Source organism: Gopherus evgoodei, chromosome 16 (genome assembly GCF_007399415.2).
Source record: "Gopherus evgoodei ecotype Sinaloan lineage chromosome 16, rGopEvg1_v1.p, whole genome shotgun sequence".
Classification (NCBI taxonomy): Eukaryota; Metazoa; Chordata; order Testudines; family Testudinidae; genus Gopherus; species Gopherus evgoodei.
The window spans coordinates 15890780-15903443 of NC_044337.1; the positions used below are offsets into that span (position 1 = coordinate 15890780).

Sequence of the window (12664 nt, forward strand, 5' to 3'; positions counted from 1 at the left end):
CTAGGGCTTGTCTATATACAGAAATTGCACCAGTTTAAAAAACAATTTAAGTTAAAGCAGTGCAACCCCATGTGGACACTCTCATATTTGTTTAAAACTGGTTATGACTGGGTTTATTTCACACCTGTGAATTTACCAACACAAGATAAACCAATAAAAACCAGGTTTAAGAGTGTTCACACAAAGCTGCACCACTTTAACTAAACTAGTATAAAAATCACACCTTTAGTTAAACTTGTGCAGCTGTGTGTGTAGTCCAGGCCTTCAGAAACAAACACAGAGGAGGAAAATATTTGAAACATATTACATATAAGCAGGCTTCTTTCTGAACACACAGGATATGAAAGTTTTCCACAAGGAGTCAGTGGTTCTTTATGAATATTTTGAAATTGACTAATTTAAAAAAAAATTCTGATAGATAATCCATTTTAAACAGTACTTCTTGAAATGTTTCTTAAATTCCTTTCAAATACATTACAAGGGTTTTTCAGTTTCCCTAGGCATCATCAATGCATTTCTTCAGAAAGCTGAAAACTTAAGACTGATAAAACATGGGGAGCGGGGTGGGAAAACTTTATCTGTAAACAGTCTGGCACAATGAAATCCATGGAACCTGTGAGAACTCAGCCCTTCTAGAGATCAAAACCAAAGTGTGCAAACTACATGAAGATGTAGAGGAAGCTGTCTGCATCATGCCCCACCATACTCCATAATCCATTACATTTATCTGCACAGTAGCTCTGTTAAGTCCACAAAGTCCCCCAAATGACAAACTTTGGCTAATGTAGGTGTAACTCCAATAAAAAGGCACAGTCATCACTTCAGCAGACTTGTGTGTTTCAAACAGTAGTGTGCTACTAGCCAAAGTCCACATTTAAGAACACTGAAAAGATTCACAGAACATCATCATCTGGACTTGGTAGAAATACACTATAAAACCAGAGCTAAACAATTGATCTTGCCCTAAGTCCTTTATTGCATGACATTTATGTTCAGGAAACTTTCTAAATAAGGAGTACATTCCTCAGGCTATTTTAACACCACTCAGACAACAGGGACTGGGTGGTTTGGTAGATTAGAAGATGCCTCAGAAAAAAGTCCCAAAAGATTGGAAGATAAAACCACACACGCCACACAATGTAAAGGCAGTATTAGGAATCAGGCTGATGAGTAAAGAAGATGATATTGTCTGCAAACTAGAGGTTAACAGCCGTAAAACCACACATTAAGTGTGTTGGTCAAATTCTATAATGATACACTCTACTTCTGCAGCATCCAGTCACTAACTTTACAAGCTGTGTGTGTTATGTATGTTTCAGAAATACATTCACATGACAAAAACTTAAGATACAAATTTAACCCCCTGGATACACATACAAAATAAGTTTAAAATGTCTCCACTGCAGAGAAATTCGAATCCCTTATATGCTGTTTGATACTAGGCCCAAGAGTCCCTATATTTACAACTAACCTTTGATTTTTAAATTACTCCTGGGGGAATTCTGCGCCACTATGCATTGCAGAATTTGTGCAAAATTCCATGTTTCCCCTGCAGAATTGGGGTCGCAAAGCTGCTGGTTGCCACTAGGGGCCACTAGACTCTGCAAAGCCCAGCTCACAGTGAGCGAAGTGCCCAACCACCGGAGTGGAGGCTCCTCACTTTCTGGCTGCCCAGCTTGATCCTCACTCTCCTGGGGATGGGAGAGGGCACAAGAGATCCAGCTCTGGCAAAGGGTGAGGAAGGGCAGGACCGCACAGCACCACATCCCCCAAAGGGAAAGTAAAGAAGCTGGGAGGAAGCAGCTGACTCTGGCGGTGCAAGTGTCCAGGCTGGGGACTGCCTCTCAGCTGGGCTCTTGGGGGCGGCGGAAGGGAGGGTGTGGGTGCCCATGCTCTGGGGGTGCCCATGGCTGGACTCTGGGAGGAGAGGGGTGCGGGTTTCTGGGTTTGGGGGTGTCCTCTAGGGGGAGGGGGCTGCAGATGTCTGGGTCAAGGGGGTGCCTCGTGGCTGGGTTCTGGGGGGTGCAGGTGTCTGGGTCAGGAGGTGCCATGACACTGGGCTCTGGGGGGAAGGGAGTGCAGAAGTCTAGGTTCTGGGGGCTCCATGCAGCCCCCTCCAGCATCTCCCAACTGGAACTGGGTTGTTGCAGGATTTTCTTTTACTCTTTAATCTTTTGCTGCTGTTGTTGTCTGTATTGTTGACATACTTGCTGACAGATATTTTGAAATAAATTACCAAAACAATTGAAATAGGAGTAATTATATTCTGTTATTTTGACAAATAAAATACGCAGAAGTTTGCAGAATTTTTAGGCACAGAATTCCCCAGGAGTATTAAATCCACTCACCACAGGACATGAGTTCCATTTCTATCTGGAGACACGAGGAGTATCTCATCTGTGGTCTTTCAAAAAGGTCCTATCTACAATACAAAATGGAATGTGCTTTCCCATATTGGGGTACAATCATATTGTAACATGGTCTCCTTCCATGGGAGTACTATGTAGAGAAGACAGGCCCTTAGGATTTCTCCCTCAACATAATAATGCACCAGTGTTTCATCAGTGGCACCTACAGCACTACTGGAGCCATGATCTGAATCACATAATGTATGACAGTCTCAGAGCATTGGGAAAGCCCTATCTCAGAGCATAGATCCTATTCCTGGGAAAATAAAGCAAGATGCTGGAAAATGTTGGCTTGCTAGAATATCATGAGTCGAAACCCCTGCACCATGCCTTCTCCTCTGCCAGCTCACCCACATTGAACTGATGTCCTTGGTAGTTAAGGGAAAATAAAAAGGTGAAAGAAGCATGCAAGTAGGAAGCTGCCCAAGACAGAGACAATTCTGACAGTTTAGCTTCTTATAGGTCAGATAGCATAATACTTGAAGTCACTTTGCTAGATTTGACATAACATGAAGTGACAATGTAAAACTGATTCTTACACACACATCGTATGTCAGAGTTCCCATGATATTAGAGTCAATGAATGTTCAAATACAGACTATTAATGCTACCTTTCCTGAACATCTGTTACACTTCCCTGTCCCCATCCACTTCCCTGTCCTCATCCACTTCTACTTGGAAACACTACCTCCCTAGGTCCAGCAAACAGTGGTAACAGTGGCAACAACCATGAATGGATTTAACATCAAGGGATAATGTTAACAGTGAGGGGTGTATGAGTGAACTACAATACAATATAGAGGAATTGGAATTCATCTGCTCTATGAGGAGGCTTCATGTGCTGTGTGAGGACAGTCTTGCTGTCTCAAATAAATGAAATTTTCTTGTGTAGATGCATTTTTCTATAGGCACAAACTATACATAGTGTTCAAAAATATCTTTAAGAGTACAGTCTGCAACACTGGTATTTCAGGAGTAAAGTTGCCAGGCAGTAGTAAAGTAGCAGTCTGTATGGCAGTACTGGAGAATGTTCCTGGGGCAGCATGCCCCAACCTGTGAAAATCCCATTTTACCTATAACAGCTGACACAGAAAAACTTATATTTAGATGTAAATAAAGATACATGAACTCCTGAGAGAACGTATACTTGATTCATCCCAGCAGTTCTGACCAGATCCACTATCTTGGCACCAAACTGAAAGAAAATTCAAATTAATGGAACAGTCAGGACAATTTATGCCCCAAAATTAGGTTCTGTAAAATCAAGATTTTACACAAACTAGCATGAACAGAAACATTTCCATCGGGTTTTTTACATTTATTTTGTCTACAATGGAAGCTGTTCATTTATTTTTTTAAAGGAAGTAACATTCTCCTACAATATTTCCAACCCAAATGTTGAAGGATCCTGCTAATACACAGAAACTAAAACGTGAGAGAGAGTGACTAGAAGCTGATTAGTCTATTATTTTCATTGTCTGAGATGAAGTTCAAAAAATAGTGAAGCATCAATAGTTACAGTCAATGTTTGAAACAGAATGGAGAGGAAAATGAAGGACCATCATATCCAATATGGAAAGCTGTATAAATGATGTGTGTCTTGTGCCTTCACAGGACTTTTTATTAGAAGTAGGCTCTGCTGGAACTGGTCTGGAAGACCAGACTTTGTGTAATACTACATAGCTGGCTACCCAACTTAGAGTCTCAGCTACACAGACACTGGTGGTGAGTGTCAATGCCACCATTTTTGGATGACAGTCAAATACCGTTACTATGTCTCACACACAACAACTGTTGTGGTGGCTGAATCATGGTATTGTTTTGTCATATAACCTAGTCCCAGATTTGGACCTTAGCGTCCAAAATATGGGGGTTAGCATGAAAACCTCCAAGCTTAGTTACCAGCTTGGACCTGGTACTGCTGCCACCACCCAAAAAATTAGAGTGTTTTGGGGCACTCTGGTCCCCCCGAAACCCTTCCCTGGGGACCCCAAGACCCAAACCCTTGAGTCTCACAACAAAGGGAAATAAATCTTTTCCCTTCCCCCCTCCAGGTGCTCCTGGAGAGATACACAGACACAAGCTCTGTGAATCTAAACAGAGGGACTCCACCCTCCCCGTTCCCAGTCCTGGAGAACAGAATTACCTCCCTCTTCACCCAGAGGGAATGCAAAATCAAGCTAGTAAATCTAACACACACAGAGTTTCCCCTGACTTCTTCCTCCCACCAATTCCCTGGTGAGTACAGACTCAATTCCCTGGAATTTCCCACTAAAGAAAAACTCCAACAGGTCTTAAAAAGAAAGCTTTATATAAAAAGAAAGTAAAATACATAAAAATGGTCTCTCTGTATTAAGGTGACACATACAGGGTCATTTGCTTAAAAGAATATTGAAGAAACAGCCTTATTCAAAAAGAATACAATTCAAAGCACTCCAGCAACTATATTCATGTAAATACAAAAGAAAACCAATAGAAACCTTACTGCCTTACTATATTTTGTACTTACAACTTGGAAACAGAAGATTAGAAAGCAGGAAACAGAAGTCCTCCCATAGCCGAGAGAGATTCAAGACAAAGGACTCACACACTACAAACCCTCCACCCAGATTTGAAAAAGTCTTGTTTCCTGATTGGTCCTCTGGTCAGGTGGTTTAGAGTACTTCTTTCCAGGTGAAAGAGACATTAACCCTTAGCTATCTGTTTATGACATGTTTACTGATGTAAATAAAGCAACCTGAGCAGAACAGACCAACCAGATTTGAGCCTGAAAACTCACTGCTGATACTAGAACAGCTGGCCTGATTTAACCAACCAGAAGCTAAGAAAGAGTCCTCAGAAAAATCTAAATCACAGACAAAAGGGAGGAGGGTGTCCTAAAGCACTAGGTGGTATTATACTATTGTGGTATTACATTGTTGCCCAGAAGTCCCAATCAGAATTGCAGCCTATTGTGCTAGACACCGTGAAAACACAAGGTAGGAGACAACAGTCCCTATCTTGAAAAGCTGAAGACTGGTCTATGCACAGTTTTTACTCCTGGTGTAACTATTTCTGTCAGTAGTGCGATTTTGTACAGAAACAGTTATATCAATACAGCGCCAGCACAGTGGGGTTCTGGTCCATGACTAGAGCTCTTGGGGCTACAGTAATACAACAACAACAAGGATGCAATTATACTGGTATAAAGGTGCTTTATTCCACTATAGCTTATTCCCCTTCCTGCCTAGGAATAAGTTATACCAATAGAATTACCTTTACATTGGTATAACCACGCCCACACTTGGGGGGTTGTACTGGTCCAACTATATCAGTACTGTGAAAGCGGTGCAATTTGTGTGTGTAAACAAGGCCTTAGAGTCTGAATTTCACAGGACAGATATAAACCAATCAAAAGCTGTCACTGTTCCAAAGGTAAAGTATAATATAAAAGCATCAAATTACGAACTAAACTACTTTCAGTAGGAAAACCAATTGCTGCAGATGTTTCACAAGCTGAGAAATCCCTTTGTTTGCATGTCTGTGGAGGTTTCTTGTAGTTAATGCAAAGTCAACATAGAAGTACACTGGCTATTTAAATGAAAAGATTTCTTTCAGGGCCAGGCAGCAGTGCATAAGAGGTCAGTGGGATTTAACTTCTTTGCAAACTGGCACTGCCTCTACTACTGCTGCTGAAACCCCTGAGCATTAGCTTCTGAACAAAACCTATGGGTAATTGGCTAGGGAAAAATGGAACAAATTAGGCCCTCCGAATTTATCCTAACTATGTAAGATAGTCAAGGGGCGGTGGGGGAAGAGGAGGAAGGCTATTAAGTCACCTTGCCTGTGGCTATCACATGTGATTTATTAGCTTCTCATGTACATGGAAACTGCATGCTTTCTGGTGTTTTATTTGGCACAGAACAACAGTGATGTGTTCCATTATTTCACCTTCATCGCTGTACAAGGATGTTTTAATTAGTTCCGTCTGCCACCTTTCAATAGCAGTAGAGGGGAACATCGATGAATCCGCTAGAACATGAATAGGCAATGAGAGCTTTGGATTCAGTCTGATTAGCCACTGGATGCCATTCCTACTACCAGGTAATAAAACACAAACACATTTCTCTGACTGAGAGTCAAGAGTGCCTTTAAAACAAATTTCAGAATGGATCAGATTTTACACTCACCTCTGCTTTACAAAACCACCATTAGCACAGCTGCAGTTAAGATGCTGTGAGATTCTCTCTAAGCCCTCATTTTTAGCAGTTTATAACTCAACTGTAATAATTCATTTTGCCATTTTGTATACAGATTCTCAGCTCAGAAGCAAATGTTACACATTAAAGAGATAATACAAAGGGCAAATTCTCTCTCCCTCTCTGTCTTCAGGGGCTTTCCTAACTTCCATATACAAAGATGATCCAATAACACTGGAAATAGCATGAGGTGCACCTACTAATGCAATAGACATAGTAGTCATTAGTGTACTGGTGGAAGTATCAACTGCAACTCAAAGCTTTTAAATGCAAAACTGAAGCCCCAATGAAACCTATAGCACAGCCACAGCTTGAATCCCTAGCACCGAAGCAAATGTCTTCTTTCACTCATGCAATAGATTGTGACAACTCAAGCTGGTGCTGAAAAATTACAGGCCTATTATAAATGGGGCATGTTTTTGCAAATGAAGCTGAGGGCCTAGATGAGAGAGATTTGTGCTGTGTTCTTGATCGAAAGTAAACTTTCCATATTCTCTCTACTTGCCAGGAGGGGGTGAACAAGAGCCAGTGAGAGCTCCTGCAGGCACCTGTGGGATTACACCAAAAGATATTTTTGGATTCACTGAAATTCAGTCTCACTTTGTTAGAGAACACAAAATGATTCCCCACACCCAGAAAATAAATTTAGCCATTGTTTCCAGTTTCAATTTTTTACTTGACTCACAATCCAGCTGCCTCGCATTCCACTGGACTTCAGCTGTCTTTTTCCCCCGCCCTCTCCTTTCTTATAACCATTATGAGCATCTCAATCTTGCTCCAGTGAGCCCGCAGGCTACATTTTTTAACAGTGTGGTTTTGAAGCCAGGCTGTTTTCAACACCCATCAAGCTTACACCCAACATCTTTTAAAAATGTGAAACACTCTTTGTACTAAGCTCTCTGGGAAGTGTCAAGTCATGATCTTTGCCTTGCATCTCGACATCCTGACTCTACCTACACACAACTAGGCAAGACTTTTTAGACACAAACTTAATTTTCAGTAAAATGTCTGTAAGATGACAACATGGGAATGGAATTCAATGAAGATTGCAGGAGATGCTGAAAGTGTGAGTACTGAAAGATACCAACTGATCAGCCTTCCTGATGATGAATTGAGTCCATACAAGGATGCAGGCAGTGGAGAGAGTTTAATCTCCAGTTTCCAGATCAAGACATTTCACCAGAAGATTACTACTTTGTTTGAAAGCCACTAATCTGGAAAAGGGGCATTATGTCGGACAAATGCAGAACTTCTAATTAACTTGAAAGTCTTCCTTCATATCTAAGAACTTGGTACAGTAGTGGAAACAGAGAGACATCTGTCCAGTAAATCCACCTAAATACAATTCAGTCCAGTGTGGAAGGGACTGTGGAAGACTATATTGATATGAAAATAAGGAGTCAACATGGGATAATTTCCAGATTGACCAAACAATGAAGAGATGATTAAAGATAGAGTCCTTGATAGTTATGAATTTACTTTTCAAATTATCTAACAGGCAAAAACTAATGAACTGAGAAATTTCATCTCAATACTCCACCATTCAAATATGCACAATTCAACATGACATAAGTCAACGTGAAAGACTCTGGCTGAACAATAAAGTTCCCATCAGGACGTGTAAATTCTTGCCAGTTGCATTGTGTTATGTCTTTTTATTTAACTATTTCCCATAAGAAAAGTTATCTTGGGATTTCCTGTATAAGTTTATGCTGACAGCTTAAAAAGCAGGAGATTTCACAGCTTTACTGAACTACTTAAACATATAAGAAAGAGCTGAAGACAGTGATGTTTGATGCCTTCGTCTGATGTGAAAAAAAATACCTGCAGTCGGCCACTGAGCTGAGCTAAAATTTTCATGCCCACCAGATAACACAATCGCCACATAGCAACTTGTACCTAAACCCCAACAACCTGCTTCTGAAAAGACAAAAGTACAGAGGGTGTTAAAGAGCTTCCTAAACAATGTTAAGGTTAAGAATGTATGTCTGGAAGATAACAGTAACCTGGCCTAAAGTTTCATTCAAACTATTGAAATCCATGTTTTCTAATAGACAGACCATCAAATGGACCCTGTTCACAAGGGAATTTTTGATTTCTAGGCCAAGGTTTGATTGCATTTTATTGCTCTCTCTTTTCCCATAGATTTGAAGGATGCAGGATAATTTAGCTCCCTGGAGACTGTGATCCACCAGATAAGTAAGTTCATGAATTCATCCCTGGTAATAAACAAATCAAGCAAAGTCTGCAGCTTTCTCTGCTCTTTCACAGCAAGCCCATTCTGGATTTTAGCTCAAGATTGCAACATTGACTAGATCAATGAGGTGAAGTGGCACAGAGTCTTGAACGGTGGTGTTATATCTGAGACACTGGCAACAGACTTCATACAAACAAAAACTAAGGCAACCCTGAGAATTACTGTAACTATTCACTGAAAGTCAAGGTTAAAAGCTGCAAACACAGAACTGGAGAAAGGAAGAGAAGATAATCTAATACGTATTTCCTATCTGAAATGGAGAACATTGAGGATTTGCTTTAAGGAAGTATTGAAGAGTCACCTGACTTGAGCCTAAGGGATGGGGGAATTCTAATGCCAATAAATTGAATGTCTCATCATGCGCCACATTGCCAAATGGAATCCCATGTCTCCAAAGCACTGCTCTATAGTGACCCTGTTTCATTCATTAGTGGTACTGACAGACCCCAAAGGGAGCCTTGTCTACTCTTCCTTGGCCAACAGGATGGCAGCTATTACCTATTATTGTGTCTTACTAGTTTTTATTAAATGCTATAGCTTAACAGTTTCTGGGATAGATAACACCCTCTTATATCAGACAGAAGCAAGACCCCCACATACTGCAAAAGGCAAGATATGCTCTTTTTTTTTTCAGCCAGACTGGACATATATGTTCTCTCTCTCCCACTCAGTATGGATAGTTAGAAAGTTATTCAAAGCCTAAGCCAGCTTTGAAGATATTTAGTATCGCTCCTTATCTGGCAACTTCATACTTAATTTGCAACATAAATGGATCTACTGTATATTGGCACTCTCATAAGAATGTCTACAGTGAAAGATGTATACAAAGTGCAGGCTTTAGCCCCATGGTATCTTCTCTATGGTTCTGAATTTCAGTGCCTCTTTAATCTGTTACTGTACACTTTGCAATAGGATAGGGATAAAATCTCTCTCCAATGTCACAGACTATGTTTATTAGGTGACACTAATGATTAAATTTATGCTGATTATAATACGTACCCTTCTCACCTTCAGTACCATGAGTATATATTATTGAAGTGGCTGGCCCCTAAGTCTCCTAGCTTGACTTAGAAGTGGATTTTCTATCAAAGATTCTTTTCTTTGAGAAATGGAACTACAAACAATTGAAAGACAGTTTCACAGAGATATAGTTTCCCTTACAGAGCAAACTGCCACAACAATGTGTGTCTGCTACAGACAATCTCCTGAACGTTTCTGCACAAAGGCTTCACCCACTGCATCCTCATGACTGTACATTTTACAGTATTTGCACAGGGCCAGGATCCTGCAAGATGCTCCAAGCTCTTCAATGGATTCTCAGCACACTGCAAAGTCAGGCTCATAGCTTGCCTGGCATCTGCGTTTTAAACAATATGGATGGCCTCTGTTTATTGTTTATAGAGCAGCACTGCACTCGCCCCTCTCTGCAGACTGATTCATCTTCCTCCTTTGTACTTCTCTTGCTACTTTTGTTGCTGTTGGGTTATATTAACTATTCTGACCGTGTTATTTACTGCACACAAGTAAACAAAATGGGATCACTTGCTTAGTATCATAGGCAGTAACTGCAGTTGTATATCTATATTTATGAAGATCACAATCAAAATTCACCACTGGCATAAGCAGGTGCCAATTCCTTTGGAGTTGACCCCACATCTATGCACGCTAACACTTTCAAATCTTACCTAGTTTATCTGGGATGAATGACGATATATCAATAAACACTTTAAAAGTATATGCAGGATCCCAGAGTGTAGCATTTTGCTGTGATGCTATGGGAGAAATCCTAGGGAAATTATGCATGGATTAACATACGATATTTCTGGAATCACACTTGTCCTATGATGCAATGCACACTAGTTAGACAATAACTTAGTGCTGAGGAATGTCTCCAACCCTATGTACAATACTTAAAAGATAGCTAGCAGGCAATTACATTCACTTATTCCTTGGGGCCGCTCCAGAACCATATCACAGGAAAATTCATTCTGATGCAAGACAGCTCAGAAGCCAGAATAAAATGAATCTGAATGATCAAAAAATCAAAATCACTGCCACCAACTTCAACGCCTTTGCTAAAAAGATACTGCCTAACCAAAGGCTACTGAACATGAATACTATACTCCTCACACTCCCCTACTGTATCTTCCCCACAGGAAACTGTCTAGCTATTCCTTAAAAGGAAAAACACAACTCTGATTTTTCTTGCTAATTAAATGCAGCATAATTAAACTAAATAAATTCACTGTTTAATTTGCAATACACTAATTGAATCTTTAAATATACCACTTAAGCTACATGAAAAAGCAGGGGGCATTCAGCCATCTCAAGCGATAACTGAGAACCTGACATGATTTCCACGAGTACAGACACAATAAGATTCATATGTAAGTATTTTTCAATTATGTACCCAGGTTTTAGAACAGGAAGAGCATCTTCCTAACTGCTCATTGTACTGCAGTCACCCCAGCCTGACTCCAGAGCTTTGCAAAGAGAATAGGAAAAAGTGAGCAAGCTCTCTGAGTATGCCTACAGACTCATCTTTTCTCATCTGATTACCAACAACAGAAAAGTTTAGTAATTTACAATTAACCATCATGTGCAGGCCACAAACATCAGTGGCTACAGGTTTACAGACTGTTAAATTCAAATGACTATCAAAGTGCTGGAGTGTGCAAAACAACAGAGAGAAATAGACAAGAAGATATTTATGAAATAGCCCTGACTAGTAAGAGAGTGTGTGTGGAGTATAGTATTCTGGGCAGCCCTGTACCAAGAGTACAGAAAAGAGATCTAGAGAGGGAGGAGGTAAGTATCTTGCCAGGAGGGTGCTTTCAAAGGCACACGTCACACACAAAGGTAATAGCTGCAAGAACCAGACCAGGGCAGCGAACCCAGGAACCGCCGAGGGAGGGAAGTGGCGCTAGGACAACACCTCATCCCCATCCCCATGAGAGCGGAAGGCGGCGGGCGGGCGGGCAGGGCTCAGCGCACGGAGATCTGGCTCCTGACAGGAGACGTCCCGCCGCCGACCCGCGCTGCGAATACAAGCGCTAACCCAGGCGGACCGCCCCGCACTGCAGCCCCCGACCCTCGGACTGGGGGTCCCCAGCCCCGGCCCCTCAGCGGCTCCTGCTCCCCGCGGGCTCCACATCCCCCGCTGCCCCCCCGGGCTCGTCTCCCCTCACGGGAGCGTCCCCCAGCCTAGGACACCCGGCCCGGGCTCCATCCCTCCCCGTAAGGCCCCGGGCCGGGCCGGGCCGGCGATGGGGGGGAGCAGCAGCGTCCGGGCCCGGGGGAAGCAGCCCGGCTGGCCTCAGGGCAGGGGGAGCAGCGCCCGGCCTCCCCCGCCGCGGCCCCGGCCTCCCCTGCGAGCCCGCCCGCCCGCTCACCTGCTTTCTCGATCTTGCCGGACATGTCGGGGCCGCGCCGGGGGCCAGGGCCGGGCTCCGCGCTCCGACCCCAGGGCTCAGGCCCAGCCCAGCAGGAGCGAGCGGCCGGGGCGTCCTGCTCCGACCCGCCGCCTCCTGCTGCTGCCGGCCGGGCTGGATCCGGCAGAGACACTGCGGCGGCCTGTAGGCTCCGCGGCGGCGGCGGCGGCGGCGCAGCCGCCCTCCGCCGGGCCGGGAAGGGAAGAGACGGCCAGGCAGCCCGTCCACACAGCGCGCCCTGCCGCCCGCCCGGGGCATGGCAGCGCAGGGAGAGGCCCCGTGCGCAGGGGGCACTAAGCTGGGCAGAGCCCCTGACAGCAGGGGGTGGCA

The 12664-nt window shown here is 43.1% G+C and overlaps 1 protein-coding gene across 6 annotated transcripts in view; it reads right to left on the reverse strand.

The window, feature by feature from the left end:
- Positions 1-12387, reverse strand: part of RAPGEF1 (Rap guanine nucleotide exchange factor 1) — a 133546-nt gene extending 121159 nt beyond the window's left edge. For all 6 annotated transcript variants that reach the window (XM_030535240.1, XM_030535239.1, XM_030535236.1 and 3 more), the window contains exon 1: positions 12296-12387. In XM_030535240.1, the coding sequence (XP_030391100.1) occupies positions 12296-12320 (25 nt within the window). In that variant the 5' untranslated portion in view covers positions 12321-12387. The remainder of the gene's footprint in view (positions 1-12295) is intronic.
- Positions 12388-12664: the final 277 nt, after the last annotated feature.